Raw genomic sequence first — 22,889 nt, forward strand, 5'->3', positions numbered from 1 at the left:
TTGTTCTCCAGTAAAATTAATCAATAAATATTAGTCGATAGACAGAGTTTTAGTTGTAATAGATAGGGAAACTCTCTTGTGTGCCCGATATAGATGGACAGCTTAGCACCTTCTTGTACATCTCCAGGCCTGCATATTTAAAATGTAACATCTTTTCTCAAGGACAAACGACAAGATTGAATGAACAAATGATTAAAGAATGGAATAAAAAATAATTCACCCTATTAGAAAGAATTTCAAATAGATTATAATGAAGAAAATTGTTAGGTGTAATGAAAAACACCAATGGATGGACAATGGTATAAATATTAAGACTCTCTCGGATTAAATTTAAGGGGAGATATACACCTAGAAGACGGAAGAAAAGGTCATTTTTATGAATTTTTTTTAGGCAAACTAATTGAAATGTTGGATTGGGGTTTCAACTATCTAAAAGCATATACATTCAATTATGTGTTCAATTTTTTTTATTTAAAAATTTCAAGTAAATCCAATGTAATACAACGATCCTCGTAGCTTCGTAAAAAAATCCACGCATGCGGGGTACCAGTTGGCCTTTCTGCAAAAATCACCTGAGAAAGAAATTCGAAAATGATTATTAAATTAGATACTATAATCCAGTCTTTGTCATAGCCGATTTTGAAAATATTGATTTATGACAAAATGGCAGATGTTTAAAGAAAAGTAGTGATTTTCGGACCAAAAATTAGTTATTATTTTGCCTATAAAACTAAAACTAAGTTACGGAAAAAGGAGTCCTATGACAAAGACTAGATAATTGTATATAGAATAACTACACAAAATTTCAAGGCAATCGGTTCATTAGTTTTCGAGAAATTTCTGGTAGCGATTTGAAAAATGTAGTTCTGAGAAAAATTAAAGCGTTTGAAAATTTGGGAACGAATAAATCATTAAATTTGTCAACTTACAATGAGATCTATTTCTGCAAGTTATTTCTGGCGATGAATAACGGTAATATGGTATGTTCCTTCATACTTGGAAGGATGTTTAAGGATATCCCATACAGGGATACCTGTTCTTCATACAAAAGAAACACACGAAGGGTCGAAGGGTCCCTTGCCTCTACCTGTCTCCCGGTTTGGAGCGAAAAATCAGTTTCACTTTCTCAGTTAGAAATTTTAACTTGCCCGTTTTCATGAGATATTCTAGAGAGCTCAAGCTTAAAGAAAATGCAAAAAAAAATGATTTTTTTCGACCATCTAGGTGTATATCTCCCCTTAAAAGCTATAGGGGTAATCACAATATGTGTATAATAATAAATAGAAATATTTTTTAAAATAAAAAATAAAAAATAGACAGTTTTCATTTCAACAAAATCTATATGATGATTACTACCTCGTTGGTAAATGGTCCATTTATTCGGCACATGTTATCCTAATATAAGCGATAACAAATAAATTATGATCGATTTTTTGCATTTAAGATGACTCTATCGATCCCACGAAATTGTTTCTTTGGAAAATGACTGGCAAAAACCCAATAGACATTTAGAAGGCACTATTTCATCAGCCATTGCCATTTATGATGCAATATAGGAATCTAGACTGTTTCAGTCTTTTTCGATTCCTTTCCAAATGGATTGCATCCTCTTTGCAAGACTATTTCTTTCTATACGCCCAGGATAATTTCTATATGCATGCAGTTGCAATATCGCTCACACCAAGGAGTATTTTTCATCGAAATAGTTGTCCGAGTGGGAGAGAAGACTGTGCCGGATTCCCTGAATCTCATCGTTTACACACCACCGCCTATATGTGTATAGGTATATCGCTGTACAGTATAATAATAAGGAGGAGGAGGAGGAGAGAGAGAGAGAGAGAGAGAGAGAGAGAGAGAGAGAGAGAGAGAGAGAGAGAGAGAGAGAGAGAGAGAGAGAGAGATAGATATAGATATTAAGCGAGCGAGCACACGAGTCATATAGCAAACAAGCGTGTTGTGTTGCGCGCGCTATTAGGCTTAGTAACGAAGCGAGCGACGAGCGTCCAGCAGTTGAGACGCACGAGCCACTGTTGCCTGTCTGTCGGTCGGTCGGTCGGTATACGTCTCGCAATAACGTAGATATATATACATATATATATATATATATATAATAGAGGAAGGTGGCTGTAGCCTCTCTCTCTCTCTCTCTCTCTCTCTCTCTCTGGCGCGCACGCGTAAACAAACCTAGCTGTGCCGAATTGTCTCGAGTAACAATAAGAAGTAAAGTTTTCGTGAAAAAGCGCGTGTAGAAGAATAAGCTATAGTTCTGATAGAGTGGAAAGAATGGATCACTGGGAGATTCTCTTGGCGGTGATAGCCGTGCTCTCGGCCATCTATTATTATGTGTCACGCGGTCTTGACCATTTTGAAAAACACGGAATCCCGCATGAAAAAGCATTTCCATTGGTGGGCAACATGGGCAAGACTATGCTGCAGAAAATTAGCGTATCAGAAATCTTAAAGAATGTCTATCGTCTCTCGCCCGAAGCCAAGTACGTCGGTTTCTTCGACTTTGGCAATCCGGTGATAGTCCTGAAGGACCTCGAACTGATCAAATCCATAACGGTTAAACATTTTGACAATTTCCCGAATCATAGAGCTTTCATAGATCCAGAAGTAGATCCACTGTTCGGCAAAAATTTAATTTCCCTGAAAGATGAGGTCTGGAAGGATTGGAGGAACCTGTTGTCACCGGCCTTCACATCCAGTAAGATGAGGACGATGTTCAAGTTGATGAACAATTGTGCCGAGGATTTTGCGAAATTCTTGAAGGAACGAGCGGAGGAGGAGATGCAGGTAAAAAAGTCGAGTAAGGGCGAGGCTGCAGGCCTGCTACTGGATACGAAGGATTGCTTCACTAGGTACACCAATGACGTCATAGCCACGTGCGCCTTTGGGATAGGGATGAACTCGATGAGGAATCCGAGAAACGAGTTTTACATGACCGGGAAGGACGTGACCAACTTCGAGGGCGTCAGGACCTTAAAATTCTTCCTCTTGAGACTCATGCCAGGATTATGCAAATTGCTGAAATTGACATTCGTCGGTGAAAAGTCGGCAAATTTCTTCAAGGCCATCATCGCCCAGGCGATCGAGGCTCGGGAAGAGGGTCGAGTGAGCAGGCCTGATATGATTCAGCTGATGGTCGACTCCAAGGCCAAGGGCAAACAGTTGACCCTCGAGGATATGACAGCGCAAGCGATGATATTCTTCTTCGGGGGCTTCGACACGACCTCGACCCTCATGTGCTTCGCCAGCTACGAGATCGCGGTGAATCCCGAGGTCCAGGAGAAGCTGCTGGAAGAGATCGACAAGGTACTCGAGGAGACGAACGGTGAACCTACGTACGAGAGCATCAACAATATGGAGTATCTTGGTGCTGTTCTCGACGAAGCCCTCAGGATGTATCCAGCTTTGGTGCTCAACGACAGAGTGGCCAACTCGTCGTTCGAGCTCCCTCCGGCTCTTCCCGGTCTCGAGCCGTATCACGTTAAAAAGGGACAAGCCCTTTGGATACCGTCCTACGAGCTTCATCACGATCCTCGCTACTTCGAGGAACCCGAGAGATTCGTGCCGGAGAGATTCCTCGGTGAGAATAAGAAGAGGATCGAAGCATCGACTTACCTTCCATTCGGACTTGGACCGAGAATGTGCATCGGCAATAGATTCGCGCTCTTGGAGACCAGGGTCCTCGTGTTTCACCTTCTTGCCAAGTGCCAGCTGGAACCGTGCGAGAAAACTTGTGTGCCGATCAAGTTTAGCAAGAAGGGAATGATCATGCGTCCGGAAGGTGGTTTCTGGCTCGGCGTCAAACCTAGGAAGAACCCATGGACCTCTCGCAACGATAAGAGCAACAGCGAGAAGCTCGTTGATCTATAATTTTATTCCTTTCTAATATACCACAATCTCTTTTAATGCTGTGAATAAAAGTATTTTTTTTATTTTGCAAAGTTTAACTTGCATGTTGTACATATTATTGCATATATGCTATCGCGCTGGCCTAGACCTATTCGAGACTTTTATCAAGGTTCGTGCATGTCTATATATATACACTGGCGATACATGCATATACAGCCCGTAATATACTGTGAATTTATATCGATTCTTTTCTAGTTTCTCCTTTATTCGCGCGCTATTGCTATACTACTGTTTCCTCTATGGACGATGAGAAAAGTACAGAAAGAGGTAATGGTGTACGACGCCTACTATATAATAAGTATACGAGGATATTTTAGTCGCGTATGTATATATGGTAGTATAAGGTAGAGTTTGGAAGCGGCGCGGCGGCGCGCATGAGCGTATGTATATACATCAGATATGTCGGAATAAGAAGCGAGGTGGGGTGTGTGTGGGAGTGAGGTAGTAGACTGTACACTGTCTGTAGAGCCACAGAGGAGAGATGGTAGGAGACAAGCGGCAGACCCGACCAGCCAGCACAAAGCCGAGCACGACGCGCGTGCCGACTGCTCTTGTCAACTAGTTAGCAGCGATCGCCAAGCTGGCGAATGCAATATATACTCGTCGAATCTCAAAGAGATCAGAATTTTCTGCCGTTAGTTTGTTGTGTCGAGTCGCGTATATACATATATAATATATTTTGGGAGATTTTGGTAGGAGAAAGGGATCGAGGAAAAATGGTATACTGGACGATACTGCTGGCTGTAATATCCGTCATTCTGGCGTTGGTTTACTATTTGAGGCACGACACGAGATACTTCGACGATGCCGGTGTTCCATACAAGAAGCCATTGTTGGTCATTGGAAGCATGTGGGAGATGTTACTGCAAAGAGTATCCGTCAGTGAAATCACCACGGCTCTTTACGAGATCGACGCGAAAGCCAAATACGTTGGTAGCTACGACTTTTTCAATCCCGTCGTGGTGTTACGCGATCCGGAATTGATCAAGCAGATAACCGTAAAGAATTTCGACAGCTTCACCGATCACAAGAGTTTCGTCGACGAGAAGTGCGATCCTTTCTTCGGGAAGATGTTGTTCGCCCTGAAGGGCGAAAAGTGGAGGGAGATGAGGACCCTGTTGAGTCCCAGCTTCACCTCCAGCAAGATGAGAGCAATGTTCGAGCTGATGTACAAGTGTTCGGACAATTATTCCGTGACCTTGGCGAAAATGACGAAGGAGCGGGAGGAGAGCGTCGCGGCGGCGGGGGATGGTTTGACCATCGACGCCAAGGACGTGATTACCAGGTTCACCAATGACGTAATAGCCACCTGTGCCTTCGGCATCGGATTGGACTCGATGAAGGATCGGGACAATCCTTTCTACCTACTCGGCAAGGATGTCAGTAATTTCTCAGGTTTTGCCAAAATGGTAAAGTTTATGCTCTTGAGAAATTGCCCGGAGATCTCGGCGATGTTGGGCTTGAGCTTCATCAGCTTGAAAGCGAGGAATTTCTTCATGGGCGTGATAGAAAGATCCATCAGGACGAGGGACCAAGAGGGAATAGCGAGGCCGGATATGCTACAGCTGATGATGGACACTGGGAGGAACAGGAAGGACATGGATGACCTCACCATCGAAGATATGACCTCCCAAGCTTTCATCTTCTTCCTCGCTGGTTTTGACACCACGGCCACGGTCATGGCCTTTGCTCTTCTGGTACTGGCCATCCACCCCGAAGCGCAGGACAAGCTCGTCCAGGAGATTGATCAGATTTTCGAGAAATCTCAAGGTCAACCTAGCTACGAGGATATCAACAATGCGGAGTATCTCACCGCTGTCATCAACGAGATCCTCAGGCTCTATCCTCCTCAAGTTATCATCGACAGGTTCTCTCTCACCCCTTTATTCCTATACATATATATATAGCATTCGCTCCACGTATTTAACCTTGAAATTAATTAATATATGCCAATAATAAATATAGCAGCTATATGACGAAACCGAATGATTTTGTCCGCAGAGTCTGCGTGAAGGATTACGAGTTGCCAGCTTGTCTGCCCGGATCGAAACCGTTAAAATTAAAGAAGGATAGTTACGTGTGGCTTCCGGTTTACGCTCTCCACAGGGATCCAGCGTATTTCGGAGAGAATCCCAATGAATTCGTGCCGGAGAGGTTCATGAAGGAGAACAAGCAGAAGATCGAGCTATCCTGCTTCATGCCATTCGGCGTTGGTCCCAGAATGTGCATCGGCAACAGATTCGCACTCCTCGAGATCAAAGTTTTCATTTTCCACCTTCTGTCGCGTCTTCGTCTCGAGGTCTCCGAAAAGACTGTGGTACCTCTCGTCATAAGTAGAAAGAGCATAGCTCCGCAACCGGAAGGTGGATATTGGTTGAAACTCGTAACCAGGAAATCTACTCCGTTCGATCAATTCGACAAAGTACAAACATAAAATTAGACAAGAAAAAACAACAAATTTTCTTATCTTTCTATATAATTTCCTCTTTGTATCTCATGTCTTGACTCTTATCCAAATATGATAATATTCCTAATTATTCTTATCTTTCACGCTTATCGATTAATAAATGATGCATATTAATGTTCTAAAGTTGTATTTGTGTCCACGAGTAAAAATAACAGTCGATACACTGCGATAGAGATTATAGTATCTTTTTCTCGGAACGATCTAGCCAATTGCTCTTGAATCCTCCACCCCCCCCCCCCCCCCCCCCCCCCCGCCTCTCCCATTCTTCCTTCGAGCAAAGATTAAATGAACGAAACATTGCGAGAACAAGGTCGGCTCAACGAGCAAATAACGAACGAAGCAAAAAAAACAATATGAATGCGCGTTTCATCGTTGATACTCCACGACACGTGCCAAACTTTTTCTCCTGGCCCAAGTATATATATTTGTGACGATGCATTGATATAAAAATGTGTTTATCACGCTCGATAGGTGCAAATGATCGAGAAGAGAGGCGGGAGAAGCAACCCACGGACGAACGATGATTTGCAAATTATCAAAGGAATTTTTTGCTCTCGATAACAAACATATACGAGGCTCGCGCTTCGCCAAGTAGATGTATACGTATATATATATAAATTTGTTGGCGCATAGTGTGCAGCGAGAGATACGAGGAAAAGCCGAGAGTAAAATGAGACGGTAGGTTGAGAGTTGGAGAGAGAGAGAGAGAGAGAGAGAGAAAAGGGGACGAGAGCATAGAGCGAGACAGTGGCGTCGTATAATCTCGACTACGCCTTTGCTCGCACCGGGCTTACGTCATTAGCCAGCGACTACGCGTCAATTTAAATGGTCAAATCATTCTATTCGAGTCTCTCATTATCCCTTCCCCTTCATCCTTCTCCTTATGACGCGCGCATTTGTGCATGCCTGCAACGCTTGTATAATATAACGACAAAAAGCATGCACCAGACTTTTTTTATTCGAGCGCGATATTTCATCAAATTCCTCAGGAGTAGCGACCAATTAGGAGGAATGAAGAAACTCGACTCGAAGCAAAGGCCAATAGCCATATACAATATAATCGCGAATACATGAATGACGCTCTTTGGCAAAGTCTGCAAACGCCATTGGGTGCTGCAGCGTTTCCTTGCCGTGCGTCTGTCTGTGTAGCCTCTATTAACCCCCCCCCCCCCCCCCACCAAATTTCGTTGCGCAAATCTCTCGATCGCGTCTCGCCGTTAATGAAATAAGAATAAGAAAAGAAGTTGCACTCGCTCCTCCAAAAAAATCTCCCACTTGACTGGAAATTCTTCCTCCATTCACACAAGCTTGTTTTTCCATCGTTATATAGAAAATGCCTTGATATAAAAATTCTTCTTAATTTCACTGGAGGAGTGAGGCCGGGGCGAGTGTTTGTGTTTAATTTAAGGGCGATAAAGAGGTCGTTTAAAGAGCACAAAGGACAAGAGCGCATGCACAATTAGAAAGTAGCGGTAAATTATGAGCCGAGCGTGTAGTATAACAATTGGTGGCTTCGCGTCAAGGGGTTTGAGTCGAGCACAATGTAGGCTAGCGCTCCCTAATCGAGGAAACTTGAGGGCGAACCCTTCCTTGCACGGTCCTTCCAACGTGCTCCCTCCACTGTGTGTGTGTGTGCGCGCGTGTGCGCGCGTGACACGCGCGAGCTCTCCTATGGCAAGAAAGGTGGGGGGGGTAAAGAATTATTCGTTAGAAATATGGAAAGAATTAGGTGCGCACATGCAGGAAGTCAGTCGCGAACGCCACTACTCGCGCACATTCTCATTAAAGGAGCATTCACGTAGACCCCAATCGCTTTCACGACTACATTATTATATACTACACACACACATATATATACATAGCTGCTGTTATACGGCCATGGAGCGGATACGTGCCAGCGATACTAAAACGACCTTCCTAAACGCTCCTCTATACACCTTATCCATCTCTCTCTCTCTCTCACACACACACACACATCCTTTACCAGTATATTTCATTAAGAATTTCCGTCCGACGATTCATCGATCGTAACTCCTTGGTGTGTTGTCATTTAAACGCAATATATATATATATATATATATATATTTGGAGAGAGAGAGAAAACGGATGGTCCAACTCTCTCTCTCTCTCTCTCTCTCTCTCTCTCTCGTCGTGTGACACGATCGGTACGGAAAAGTCGAGTCGTATGAATAAATTCAAGAGAGGAATGGGATGAAACTGGTTTACCAGCGGGTTCGGTCAAAGGGAGGAGGAGGAGGGAGTCTGGAGATCTCCAAGTGGAAACGGACAGACACGGGCACAGACTGACGGACGTCGGAGGCCCAGCCGGATTCCCGACAAATGGATTAAGCACAAATTGCTAAACTCTGTTTAATTTGGCCAAATGAATTTTGTTCCTGCTACCCTTCTTGCTTTTGGCCCTTTTCCATCTCTCTCACACACACACGCGCTCGCGCGTGAGTCCGAGCCATTGTCGTTTGCACCCCTGCAACCAAACTTTCACTCTTCTTCTTCTTCTTCTTCTTCCTCCTCCTCCTCATCATCAACTCCCACTAAAACAATAGACTAATTGCATTCTCTAATAAATAAATAATCATATACTATAACGAAGAATGCTCCTCTGTAGGATAAAATTGAAAGATTGTCATATAAATGTTTTATTTATTCTTTTAAATTGCCAGGGGCAGATTGGGGAGACTAAATTGTTGAATGTTTTCAGGCGAGATTCCTCCGCGGCGCAGCGAGAGATCCATGGATAAAGAGTCCGGATTCAACGTAGGCCAGGTTGGCGACGCGTATTCTTGGGGAATTAACACACACTCGCGATGTTATTGCTTGAGAATACACGTAGTTTGCCTGGCTGATCACGTCTCGCGAGAGCTGCCCATGTATCTGCAACTACAGAAACTTGCTTCTTGGTGTGGTCCGACCTGACCTGGCCATTTCTCCTGCAGTGAGTATACGCGCAACCATATACATCCTCGCGCATACCATAATCCTCTCTCCACCACCATCGTCCTCTAATACATGCATGTGTGCATGTGATCGAGCCACGTGGAAAAGTAGAATAAAATGTATATACGCGAACGGTCGAAGAAACAAGTGACGTAAATTTCAGAGTCGAGCTATACTATATAGATCACTTGAAAACTTAACTTAACGATCTGAGTAATGAGAATGCCGTTTTATAACCGTCTCATCTTCTTCTTCCTCGAGGGAAGCTGTGCTTGTAACTATAACTTCCGTCAGCCTGCAGCTGGAGAAAAACAGAAAAAAGTGTGTGTCCCGTGAATTAGAGTCTGCGAATGAGTATCTCTCTCTCCCACGCAGCGCGAATCGAGTAATACTCGCGATGCGCTTGGTCTCTCATCACCTTACCGCCACCCTTCTATAGCCTCTCGAAAAGAAACTTTTATCCCTTCCGGACACTCCCCCCCCCCCTCCACCCCCTCCACCGCAGTGTAACGCCGTTAGGTAAGCAAATTTATGTAAAATGAGATTTAATAAAAATATTCTTGCAAACCAATCATCTTTTGTCACTTTTTCTGTTTTATATACATACACACACACACACACACACACATATATATAAGTATCCTCGCGCGTTAAGGGATGGAAGAAAAAAGAACGAGATAGGATTTGGCACGTTTGCCGTTTGCTCCCAGGTAAGTAGGATTAATTTCTAATTATATATATATATATATATATATATATATGTGTGTGTGTGAGAGAGTGTAAATTGATGGTTGCAGTAGGGAACGTGGCGTACACAGGAGGAGTATCTCCTGACAAATTCCAAAGCTAATCGGGCTTTGCTCATGTGCCCTTTGATATGATTACGATCGGGACCCTCGTATAATAAGGTCCGATGTGCGCATGCGCACATCCTGAAACCTCTCTTGCTCCACTTGCAACGAGCACCGCGCACAGTACATAGCTACATATGTGTATGGGGGGGTTGGTTGTGCAAAAAAACGGGGGGGGGGGGCGAGCCCCAGAACTGGCGCAAAAGCGATCCACCTGCATTTTGCTGATTCGAACGCGAGCGATAAAAGTTGAAGATAATAAAGCCCCCTATATTATCGGCTGATGTATCGCGTACGTCTCTCTAAGGACTCTCTCGCCGTGTTTTGCGATGCTAATAAATCTCGAAAGAAATGCTTAGGCTGTAAAATGACCCTTATTCGAATGATGGATGATATATAGCGGCTCTCTCTCTCTCTCTCTCTCTCTCACCGTGAAACATTTACCAGGAAAAAGCATGCGGTGCAACGCGTCGTGTCGATTTCACTTCTTTTACTGCCTATCAAATTTTCACTTTAATCTGTATACACATATACATATATAAATGTGTGTTTCTACACGACACGTGTATTTTCCTATAAATTACGTCACGTTCAAAGCACATTATATAATATATATATATATAGAAGAAGGAAAAAAATTGGAGAAAGTGCAGGAAGAGAGGGAAGCTAGTCTAATTTGAGGCAAAAGATTGCGAGGTGCGTTAAGAGAAAAAGCGTATATATAGGCGAGATATGCAAGGAAGGGAGAGGCCGAGGATATTTATTATACCGAGAGCGATCCCTCGCGACTCTCCAAGGACGCATCGAGTTCCTTCAACGTCCTTTATGTACTCCGTAATGGCTATTTATCGAGTACCAACTCACACTCGACATATCCTCGAAAAAATAACTTTTCCAAAGGCGTATATGCGATAATAGAGAGAGAGAGAGAGAGAGAGAGAGATAATATTCTATGAAAGAGAAATATAAAATAAGCCTAGGGATATCTCGTTTGTGTTTTTGTGTCGCGCGTCGCTGTATACACGGTCCTGTATGTACATATACTACGGGAGATAAGAGGAGTGTGCTCCCTCTGCTCCGCGCTCACCTCGAACAGCCAAAATTAGTGTGCGAACGCGTCCAACGCAAAGCTCCGCGCGCGCCTCGATGTCTCGTGTTTATATACGCTACCGGTGCAACGCGCGCGCGTGCAATTATAATCACAATAATATAGCATTGTCGCACGCGCGCGCCACGAGAGAGAGCCTGCACAGACAGGCGATTCTCCTCAAAGCCAAGCCTCTAAATTAGCAAATCGAATTTCGACGGTATCCTTCGTAAACTCGAGACACACATATAGCACATGTAGCTACCGTTTACGTTTATAGGAGAAGGAACAAAAAATGCCCTTCCAACCCTCTTTTCTCATTAACCTTCGATTACGCGCGAGTCTCCCCCTCCCTCTCCGTATACCACCGCCTTTTCTCTCACCCTGAAAATACAATCTTCCCCTTCTAATCCTTTCTAGTGAATTATTTTCTTCCGTTACAGCTCTGGGCAGTCTATCGAGCTTTATCGATGAAAGGATTTTTCCCACTATTATATATATATATAGCGAGATGGTTGTGGTGTACATGCTGCGACATGCCGGACCAACACACTGTTGTAAAGCGAGAGAGAGAGAGAGAGAGAGAGAGAGAGAGAGAGAGAGAGAGAGAGAGAGAGGAAGGACACAGGTGGTCATGTGGCGCGTGCTTAAAAAGCTTTCGAGGTTGCGATAAGGGCACTCGGAGGAAGGAACGCTGTTGTTTCTGGCTGGCGCAATAAGGGACTCTCGCTGGAGAGAGAGGTCTCCCCCACCCACCCACCCTCTCTCTCTCTCTCTCTCTCGTAAATAGAGTAGAAAACTGTAATGAAGACGCTCCAAGAGTTTATCCTAAGGCGGCCGATTGGTTCATTCTCACGAGACACCAAAGCTCCCCCGACCACTCCCATTGGAAAATTGATTTCCTCCGGCAGAGGCGACAGACTCCCCTCCCTTTCATTGGCTAGCTGGCTTCTCGCAGGAAAACAAGCGACCAGTAATTTCGGCGACAAATAAACTTTTGCCTCTCTTCTTGGCGCGCGTACGACCCTCCTGCACCCCGTCCACCACCCCTGTATGTCGTGTGTGCACGGGAAAAGCTATACATATATAGGTATAGGTAGGTACATAGGTGCGCGTATCGCGCGCGCGCTCATCCGAATATTTGTCGACGGTCTGGATGTGTTGCGCGCGGAACTCGGGAGGGGGGAGGAAGCTCAAGGGGGGAATCGAGCCTATAGCTCCGCAATGGGAGATCGATGAACGTGACGGAAAAGCGTCAGTCGGTCCTTGTGTGTCGTCTATATATGCATAGGCGAGATGCTCCGCTCCTACGTTGGCTTCTCGTTCGCTGCTGCATGGCCTTCTCGCGGATCGTTAAAGAAAGGACGCGACGATTCTTCGCGCGAAAGGAACCTTATCTTCTTCCACGAGATATCGCGGCTGAAACGAGGGGAATGCTTATTCGCACAGGTGCCCCCCGAATACCTATACTCTCCCCGCTCCATCATCGCGATCCTTCCGATCGATTCGAAGGAGTCGTCTGCCCGAACGATTTCAAGCTTATCAATTGACTTTTCAATTATATAATATACTTGTCTTTGCTTTCTCATCTTTCTTGCAAGATTATATATTATTATTTCACGTAGACTCAGCTATGGAATTAAGCATTCTCCAGAGATTTTTATTTCTCATTAGGATGCCCCGAATATTATTACTTTTTTATATATGCATGCGTGTATACGCATATAGGGTATATTGATATACGCTTTTGCGCGAAAGAGTATATAGGGAATGTCGTATATAGAGAAGCGTATTGAGGTGAAGGATCACTCGTTTCAAGAAGCACAATTAAAATTTTCATATCTATATATTTGTATATAAATAAAGTAAGTTGCTCGAGTGACTGGATTTTCATTACTGTTTTCCACTCTGATCAGGGAAGACATATATGTCCAAGTTAAAATATACTTGTGCAAAAATGATGGAATCCTTGTTAAAACGATATCCACCGCCGAGTCCCATCGAAGGAGACGCAAGATTATTCGTGCACCCCTCGTAGGTATATATATATATATATATATATACTGTATGCAAGTTTGATTAGATTTGACTTGTTAGCAGTATCGTTGTACTCTCCTGTCGAAGAAGAATTCTATATAATTGTATTTGTCGCGAATAAAGGACCGAATGCGATATTGGTTGGAATTTTGAGATAGTGTGAGAGGCGTCTGGGAAGGAAGAAGGCATTTTTGAAGGTTGAAGGGATTGGAAGAACGAGGAGGAGAAGGAAGGTGGTGACTCTAACAAAGCTGACATAACTTACGTAAAGTGGCCTGACGCACACGTGGAAGACAGCATTCTTTGGCGAGTGCACACACGCTTAGAAAGGATAACGAATGTTATTGATGTTCCACCAGCGGAAGCCTTATTGTCGGTTTATACGACACTCGCAGCCATTTTCGGCTACGAGTACTCGATATGACCCTCCCCCCTTCACCCCTTCTCCAACCAAATTGGACCCAATTGCTTTACCTTATCCGACGACGAGCGCAATTATCCTCCCACCTTATGGAAAAATCAAACGCTTTTTCTCTGCGAGATAAATTTCAGAAATTTTATCCTTCTTCAGAGAGGTTTAGGAGGGGTGAAAGTGTATGCGCAAGAGTGAGAGAGAGAGAGAGAGAGACGGCGCGAGGATATGGAAGAATTCAAAGGTAACGCGGGCGATGGGGTGTCGAGGAACGGAAGGATGCATGGTTGTGGGGGAGGGGGAGGGAAAGTCTGGAAAGAGAGGCAGCTTCGATACGAAAACTCGATATTTGCGATCCACTTTAGCCGGCACCGACCAGAGCAACTTTTATGACTTGAGCAAATGTGTCGATGTAGACTTAATGTCAACGTGTGCTCCGCTACCGCCACTTTTTCACATTCCGACGCAACGACATCCGGCCTCGATTATCAATCCACCCCCCTATACTCTCTCTCTCTCTCTCTCTCATAGCTATATAGTGTCCGAGCGACGAAAATCCCTGTTTGTCCAACGCGTCCTCCAGCAAAAACTATTGGACAGCGAGAGAAGCAGCTATATATATGTACATGGGAAAAGAAGAAGGAAAAAGAAAGGATGATCGATTGGCAATAATTACAAGATCGCTGCAGGGAGATGTAAGGAAAGTGTTTCACGGGATTGCGCGCTGCAGCGCGCGAGAGCCGAACGATGAAATTCCTAGCTGGGCGCGGAGAGAGCTAGGATGAAAAAAGTAATTTGACGATGAACGCTGCTGGATAATGCATTGCAGGCAAATTGCAATGGACAGAATCGGTCCTTCGTAATTTCTTCCGAGACTCTCGATAAACAAGGAGCTGCTGCTGCTGCTACTACTACTACTACTACTACTGCTACTGCAGCAGTCTCTTCCATTTTATTGATCGACTTCCCATTCCCCCTTCAACACGCGATACTCTCTCTCTCTCTCTCTCTCTCTCTCTCTCTCTACGCTATATATTTTATCCACTTTGATCGACTCGCCCATTAATATATATGTGTGTGTATATATGTATGTATCAACGTGTACCATACAGATGCTGCAGAGTTGCCGAAATCCTCGAGTGACCGTACCGGTTGTATATATACTGGTGTGAATAAGAGGGAAGAGGAGGGAGGGGGAGGGGTGATCGAGCCGTCAAAGAGGGTGCAAAGATGAAATTCTTAGCTCGGGTGGCAGGAAGAATAGAGGACCACCACCACCCGTGTCGAGAATGGTGGAATTAAATTTATTCAGCCAGTGCCAATAAGTACAGGGAAGAGTTCAACCCTTGGTGTTGGAATCCACTCTCTCCTATAGCTATCTCGCTTTCTACGCACACATACACATACAGCTTTATATATATATATATAATTTTTTAGGTACCATCTCTCTCTCTCTCTCTTTCTCTCTCTCGAGTGTTTCGGTATATATATATATATATGTACGCGCAGCTATATAAGAGAGTGCAGGAAGGCGATACAGCTGGAATTAGAGAGCAATAAGAAGGACCAGGTTAGTTCAGTTTCGATTTATACATATATATATATATATATATATATATATAGAATAGGAGAGTGGATAGAGAGCAAAGTTGCATCGTAATCGTGGAGACATTGGCTCCGGTGAACTGGGTGTCGTAAGATTAAGCTATAATAGTCGGAGCGGACCAATTACACTGCCGCAAGCTTCGCCTAACGCTGGAGAATCACTTCTGGATGAGTTCCGGCGTTAAAGCGAGTTCTCCGCAGCGCGATACGAGCCTCAAACTTGCCGGATCCGAACGAGAGAGCGCTCTGCCCCGTTATATATAATCTTTAATTCGATGCACACTTTTCTCTCTATATATATATATATATATATATTCGGAGTGGTATAGGTGAGAGAGAGAGAGAGAAGAGCAGAAGGGAGAAATGGCGAAAGATAATGTAGGGGGGAAGGTCGAAAGGTTGTAACTCGGTATATAAATAAATAAGCGACGCGGCGTTGCTGTGGCTTCTGCCGTACACTGATAAACTCCGAAGGTTATCCATGCGTGAAACGGAGCTAAACTTTTTCCACGCCTGTGAAAAGCCACGATCCATGATAAATCATCCCCCGGAAGGCCAGATTAGGCGTATAACGCGAAATTGGACGGTTTATATATATATATATATATATAAATACATATAGGTGCGGCGAGAGAACAAATAGCGAACGAGGATCCTCGACATGCATCCGCACCTACATATGAAAATTCCCATCAGAATTATTTCTCTCTCTCTCTCTCTCTCTTTCCCTATACATATATCACTGATAATAATAATAACAATTGCGAATCGCAGGAAAGAAGGACAAATTTCGAGCTATGTATATCTATATGTATACAGTATACATTCGATGTGAAACGTTTTGAAATATATCGAGTCAACGAGTAGACGTTGGAAAATTCCATTTGACTTTGAACGCGATGACAAGTGGTCGAACACTGTTCGTTAGACGAGAGAGAGGGAGAGAGAGAAGGGTTTGGCGAATATCGGGGGAAAGCACAAGAGATTTAATGGATATAGAAGGGAGTGAAAAGTTTGAGATTCGGATAAAATGGTACAGTTAAGGGTTAAGATTTTTGGTAAGAGGGTTGGGGGTGGGGATGGGGATGATTTGCTTAGTAGGGAGGAATGCCTTTGATCCGTGGAGGAAACCTCTCTGTTTTCCGAGTGCGTATTAATTTTCATAGGAACCCTCGTTGCCATAGCCACAGATCCACTGGCGGCGCAAGAATAATAAGTTTTCGAATAATTTTACGCATAGCCGATCACGCGAATTCCCCCTCCTCCTCCTTAGTCCCCTCTTGCTTTTCGCCAACACACCACCCTCCTTGACCTGCTATCATCTCCCCGCCCCTTTACCCCTCTGTGTATTTCACTTTTCCAGCATATTTCTTTTCGACGCTCCATTCTTCCTGCTACCTCATCGAACTCTTGTCATTTCTGATTAAGCCCCGCTCAGTTAGTTGAACTTTCAACGCAACGACGAAATTATGAATCAGCCCCGACATTCTCTGGCGGAATTTCAAAGTTTCTTAATAAAAGTGTCAGTAAATAAATTCACTCGATATTCATTTTTATCGTCTCTAGTCCGCGCGCACTATCTATATACATGTATAGGTACTTTGAATTTTTTTTTTCTTCTTTTCAAGAAAATTCAGAAGGAGGCTCCTGGAAAATGGAAAATCCAAGAAGAATCGAGAGGCAGATAATTATAGAAATGGATCTAGGGTAAAAGGTAAATGAGAGAGAGAGAGAGAGATGATGACGTAGGAGGAGCGTTAATCTCGAAGGGATAGTGTTTGCATGCGTTATAATAATTCGTTTCTCTTGATTGAAAGGCCCGAGTAAACAGTGGAAGATAGTTTTGCAATTTGAGTCAAACGTTCGAGCATAATTAACGTTTTCCTGCAGGAATGGCGTATACTATACGTATTAGACACGCGCGAATATCCCTCTCTCTCTCTCTGTCTCTTTCTCTCTCTGCTCAAAAGTCAATCTATGCACTCTATGGGTACATATACGGAACGAGCAAAAGGTAACCTTGACGAGAAGAATTCCTTTGGACACGCTCGTCCGATCATTTATCGCGAGAGTTTTTCTCGTTCTACATATACGTATAAAGAAGAAGAGAAAAAAAAGAGAGAGAGAGAGAGAAATTTGGAGGAGTCTTTGGAAAAACGAGTTGAAGAACGAAGGGTGAAAATAGCGAGAAGCGTGTTTAGCATGCAAGGGAGGTGGGCGACCCTCATAAAGGACAAGAGGAATCCACAATGAACCGATAAGCGAATAATCCAGCTGGAGGGAGGGAGAGGCTACGAAATGCGGGTCCCCCGTGCCCCTTCCATCTCTTTAATCCTACAGGACGAAAGGAGAAGGAGAAGGAGGAGAGAGATGCAGCTGCTCTCTCTCCATCTCTCCTGCCTGGCTCGCATTCAATTAGGGCTACTGCGCTTCTGCATATTTGGATTGTTATCTGGAACCTAGATCCCATACCATCACCCTCCCTCCCCCTCCCCCCCCCCCCCCCCCCCTCCACACCTTTCTAAGCGATCCGTCAATCCCCAAGAAAATTTCCTGCTTCCCTACATCAAAAGTATCGCTCGCACTCGTCGGTCTGCACTTTATAGTCACTTAACTCGGTATTGTGTGCATGTATACCTATATATATATATATAATAGTATAGGCAATATAATACTAATAGCGAATGCTCTCCAGAAAAAAGAATCAATTTTCCCAGAGTCTCCTCAGATTTTCTTCGTTATATGCCATCACTCCCCCCCACCTCACCTTACTCTTATTCCCCACTTTGTTCCTTCCTCTCTGCGGATAATTTTGGTTTTCGCGCGAACCCCCAATGATTCGATTAATAGTTTTTCTCTTGCTCTCCTGCTCGCGATTGAATTTCTCGGCTCTGGCGAATAGCGCGCCGAGAGAGTAAACTGATTCATCTCACGATCAGTGTCTTCCCTGCTGTATCTGTATATAGGGACGCCTCAGCCGGAAGTTGGATTATAGAGCGTCGTGCACTTCCATCGAGAGGAATATTCAATCTATATACCTATATACATGCATAGCACTGGAGGAATAAAAAGATGGAGCAAAGTGGGACTAGGCTTAGCGAAATTATTCATTGCACTGGTAAATCAGGCGAGATGTCTTCTAGCTATTGCAAGTAGAGAAACACTGAATGTCTCCGATAAACGGTCGATTTGTACTACTTGTTTATCCGTATTCCTGCATTTGACACTTTTTTTCATCAATCATCGCACTACTCCTTTCTTTATAACAAATATAGTATCGATAAGTAGAAGGAAATGATTTTAGAGCACCATTCGTTGTGTGTGTGTGTGTGTGCGTGTATACATAGAGTTCGAGAGACGTCTTGGGGAGAGTACATCTGCGAGGATTATTTCTCGCTGATCCGTATACGATATAAACGCATGTATAGTTTAACTCCGATAGCGTAGGATAATAATTGAGAATAAGATGAGCTATTAGCCATTAGCCGATGCTGCCTCGAATCTGCTGTGACTTTTGGCATTCTGCCGGGACTCGCGCGGCGGTCTTTGCACGGACCACCACAACCTCTCTCTCCCTCCCTCTGCATGGATCACGGTGAGAGAGCACGCGTTAATCAAGCAATAATCAACGTGTTCGACTCGATTCGCTGTAACACCACTCCATTGGACTATGATTAAACTCTGGCAAACACTATAGCTACCGCTCGTTCGATATCCGCTACTATATCTATACATATATATATATATATATGTATCAAGTTAAAGAAAAGAAATTGCAATTTTTCAACTTGTGACAAATTAACGTGCATGGGATATTTCATCGTGGCTTGGTTTATTTCTTGGGAGAAAAGTTGGGCAATATTTTTCAAGTGTCGGGGGAGGGGGGGGGGGGGGGGGGGTTGCGCGCGCGCGCCTCTGGCAAGATTCTTAATATTTTCACAATTGCTCTCGTTCGTGCTCCCTCTCCTGACAAATCCTCCTCCTTTCTCCGCACTATTTCTGCGCCTAACGATAATAAATTGCGAAATCCGGAATCAATGGCTCGGCACGTTTCAGCCACGTGTAATCGTGACTCTGCACGATTTGTATATTCAATCCCCTCCGGCCCCAAATCCACTGCAGGATTTTATAACTGGTTGACCCTACCGAATTACTCTACTTTATTTTTCCACCGGCTAGTCGATCCCAATGTGTGTGTGTGTGTGTGTGTGTGCATGCATGTGCCGCAGCCACTTATTTTTCCATACGTGCGTTATACATGCGTATGCGTGCGCGCACGTATCAGATATACGTAGCATGGCCGATGAAAATGTTGCATTCGTCGGATGTGTATATATAGTCGCGATTGTCGGTTCAGCGAATCATAATTACGAGGGGCAACGTCGCTCGCTAAATTCTCGTTAATCGGTCATTCGATATGCTCGATCGCTATACTTCCCTATACAATATCTTTGCCCTTCGGAGACCTCTTTATTATATCATCGCGTCATTATCGCTATCCACCATTCGCCACTCTTTTATTTCTCTCTCTCTCTCTCTCTCTCTCTTATATTTTTATTATATATTTTCATACTACGTACATCGCGCGCTCCGGTAATCCCAACTATCATTGTTATTACAGTCGAACGATTTCAGTATCACGTTCGATTCTTGAGGAAATTAGTGGAATCCTCGATAGCAATTATCTCAGTTGGATAGAGGAGCAGAGAAGCTTTACCAGAGTTACGGGGATTGATTTTTATTTTAAGAAGATGTTTACACACTACTCTAAATAGACTCGTGACTGAAAAAAATCATGAAAAAGAATGATTTCTCATTCGGCAGAAGAGAGTAGTTTGAACCAGAGTCCAATTTGGATTTTGATTTCGAGAGACTCGAGTAGTTTGATTGCCAGTGTGTATATATACATATACATATATGGGTAGAGAGCGTGGAGAGAGTTTAGGTGTGAAAATAAAAGATATTGCTGGTGGTTTAAAAGTTGGGAGTCCCGGGAGGTTTGTGGTAGTAGTAGAGAGCGCCGCTGAGATATCAGAGGGTGGTGTTAACATGAGAAGGATGAGGGTGGGAGGAGATTTGGAACGTGGTGATGCGCGAGAGGGGAGGGGGCAAAGCCCGGGGGTCCAAATTTGCATCTGGCAAAGCAACCTCGGACTACTTTATTTGATTGGCTAGCCGCAGGGGCAGAGGCTTTCTCTTGGCGCGTGTGTGCGTCCATCTACCCTCGTGCAACACCCACCCCCTCCCCCCAGAAATAATTTCTCTCCCCGCATGCACACACACACACACACACCCTTGAAATCATCAAACTAAGAATCGTCGTGGAACGCGTTAATTATGATCGAGAGAGAGAGAGAGAGTGGACGATTGATGGAAAATGGAACGTGGCACGCGGGAGAAGATTGGTGGTAGCGAGATCCTTAATGACAGGCGCTCCGATCGATCTTGTCCCGGCTCGGCTCGACGCGACGCGACGCGACGGCGGCGACGACGACGACGCCATCGTCCACGGCGCCGCCGATGCTCCGCGTCCTCCAATAATCATCCGAGCTTAATAAAAACGGCTTATCCGACGAAACAATGGACTGTCGATTGCAGGAGAAGCGTGCGGCGAGGCGAGGCGAGCACGCGCGCCATAACAGTTTGGCTGCACAAACCGTATGATTGGCCCCACTTGCCTATATAGTGGTACATACATACACACAGTACATAGCAAAACAGCTGTGTGCGCGCGCGCGGTTAATCACCCTTTTTTCTTTCTCCCTTTCTTGCCCCTTCCCCCCTTAGGACGGACGCGGAGCTGCCTCGCGCGCGCCGCCGGCTTTGCCCAACACAAAAGCGAAAACACGGCCAATAGCAAATCTCCCCCTTTTTACACTATATATACATATACGAGACTCGCGGAGTAATTAACTTTCCAAGGACGAGCTCGAAACGCGTCTGAAACACACGCACGCAAAGAGAGAGAGAGAGAGAGAGAGAATGTGCAGGAGCTTTCTTATAATGAAATTAGTTTTTCTACTATATATATATATATAGGATGATCGAGTTTCTTCCACGAGGTTTTCCAGTGGTTTTTACTTTGAGATCGGTAACAGTTTTCTCGGAGATTGAATTGGGTAGGAGGAAGACAAATGAAGAGTAGATGCTGTTGATATGGATAGTAATGAAGGCAGCTTTGGCCAAATCAGAGTATATTCCTGAACGAGAGGTATATATCCCCCCGATCGTAAATCTTAGTTCGGAGTGACAAGAGGATCTTTTTACGCGCTTTGTTTTTCCAAAGGGCGGTCGAGGTGTGGGAGGGGGAGGAAAAATCCGTTTTGCTCGCGTTACCGATGTGACACGCCGGTGGACCGTGATTTCTCTCGGGGCTCTATATATGTATATATATAGAGAGAGAGAGAGAGAGATATATATAGAGGCATTTACGAGCGAGACGAGTCGGGACGGCCGCCGCGCGTTCCACCGAACGCGAGCGATAATGTTGGGTGGTTTGTACTTGGTTCATAATGGTGGGGGGAGGACTCGTGGGCACTCGAGAGAAATTGGGAAACGTTGTTCCAGCAGCACACGGGGGGCTATTGAGCTCGCGTAGCAGCCCCGAGGACTCTGTGCCGAGAGGCGAGCCAACTTCATCAGGCTTCCAGATAACAATGCTATCGAGCTAAGCCGCGCCGAGCTGTTTCGGACTTTGGCCGTCTCCTGCAAAGCGACCAAATTGCCCGCACACACCGTACCAACTTCCACCTCGTCGAGATGTCCGGCGCAGATCCGGAAGCACTTTGGATGCCTCCCCTCCCTCCTTTACACACCAATTTAACGAGAATCGAGCTGCGAATTATCCCGTACCGTGCCTCCAAAGACCTTCAAAGTCTCTGTATATCACTCCAAACTATATAGTAACATTTTTCCTTCGAAAGCTATATAGTTACCGATTAACGTACTTGTGCGAATTATTATTCGAGGCCTCGATTCTTATCGAGGCACAATAATTGACATCTTTCGTCTCGAGGGACACTTGCGCGCGCTAAATCAAGGAGAATGGATCAACGAATTATCAGAGAGTCGCGCGCGAGCTTCGAAAAAAAGACATTCGAGGTCGATCGGTCTCTCACACACACACACACAAACACTATTCGATAGAAATCACTGAAATGGAGCAACGTGTGCGGGAGATTTGTGAGGGAGGAATTTTGTACATAGATTTAGGGTTTTATCAGAGCTGCACGGCGAGAGAGTCCCCCTTCTCTTCTAATTCCATGCAATCGGTGGTGCTTTCCAGCTGCGGGGGATTCGTGCAGCTGGGGGTGTGTTAGGGTTTCTATGTAGAGCGGTAGAGCTCGGTCGTAATTATTTCTTAATGGAAATAAATCGTGTCGCGTCGTGTCCCCGAACGTGTCTTTAAATCGCGCGTAGAGCTTGGCACCGAGGAGAGAGAGAGAGAGAGAGAGAGAGAGAGGGGGGGGGAGGGGTGTGTGGGACGGGGGCCACCTGTTTGATTCCCTCCAAGGTATCCACGCCTATTTGTCTATTTCGGTTTGCTGGCGTCCGCCT

General features: G+C 44.7%; 1 protein-coding gene across 1 annotated transcript; it reads left to right on the forward strand.

Annotated features, from left to right (window-relative positions):
• The first annotated feature begins 1,994 nt into the window (after nt 1-1,994).
• LOC136784975 (uncharacterized) lies at nt 1,995-6,508 on the forward strand. The gene is made up of 5 exons (XM_066745951.1): nt 1,995-3,876; nt 3,952-4,027; nt 4,114-4,193; nt 4,485-5,785; nt 5,920-6,508. Exons 1-5 carry the CDS (start codon nt 2,284-2,286, stop codon nt 6,350-6,352), a joined length of 3,483 nt encoding a protein of 1,160 aa, XP_066602048.1. The 5' UTR covers nt 1,995-2,283; the 3' UTR covers nt 6,353-6,508.
• The last annotated feature ends 16,381 nt before the right edge of the window (nt 6,509-22,889 follow it).

The sequence above is a fragment of the Prorops nasuta genome, unplaced genomic scaffold (genome assembly GCF_024137725.1).
Source record: "Prorops nasuta isolate Cenicafe-Biocafe unplaced genomic scaffold, Cenicafe_Pnas_1.2 PNAS00110, whole genome shotgun sequence".
Lineage (NCBI taxonomy): Eukaryota > Metazoa > Arthropoda > Insecta > Hymenoptera > Bethylidae > Prorops > Prorops nasuta.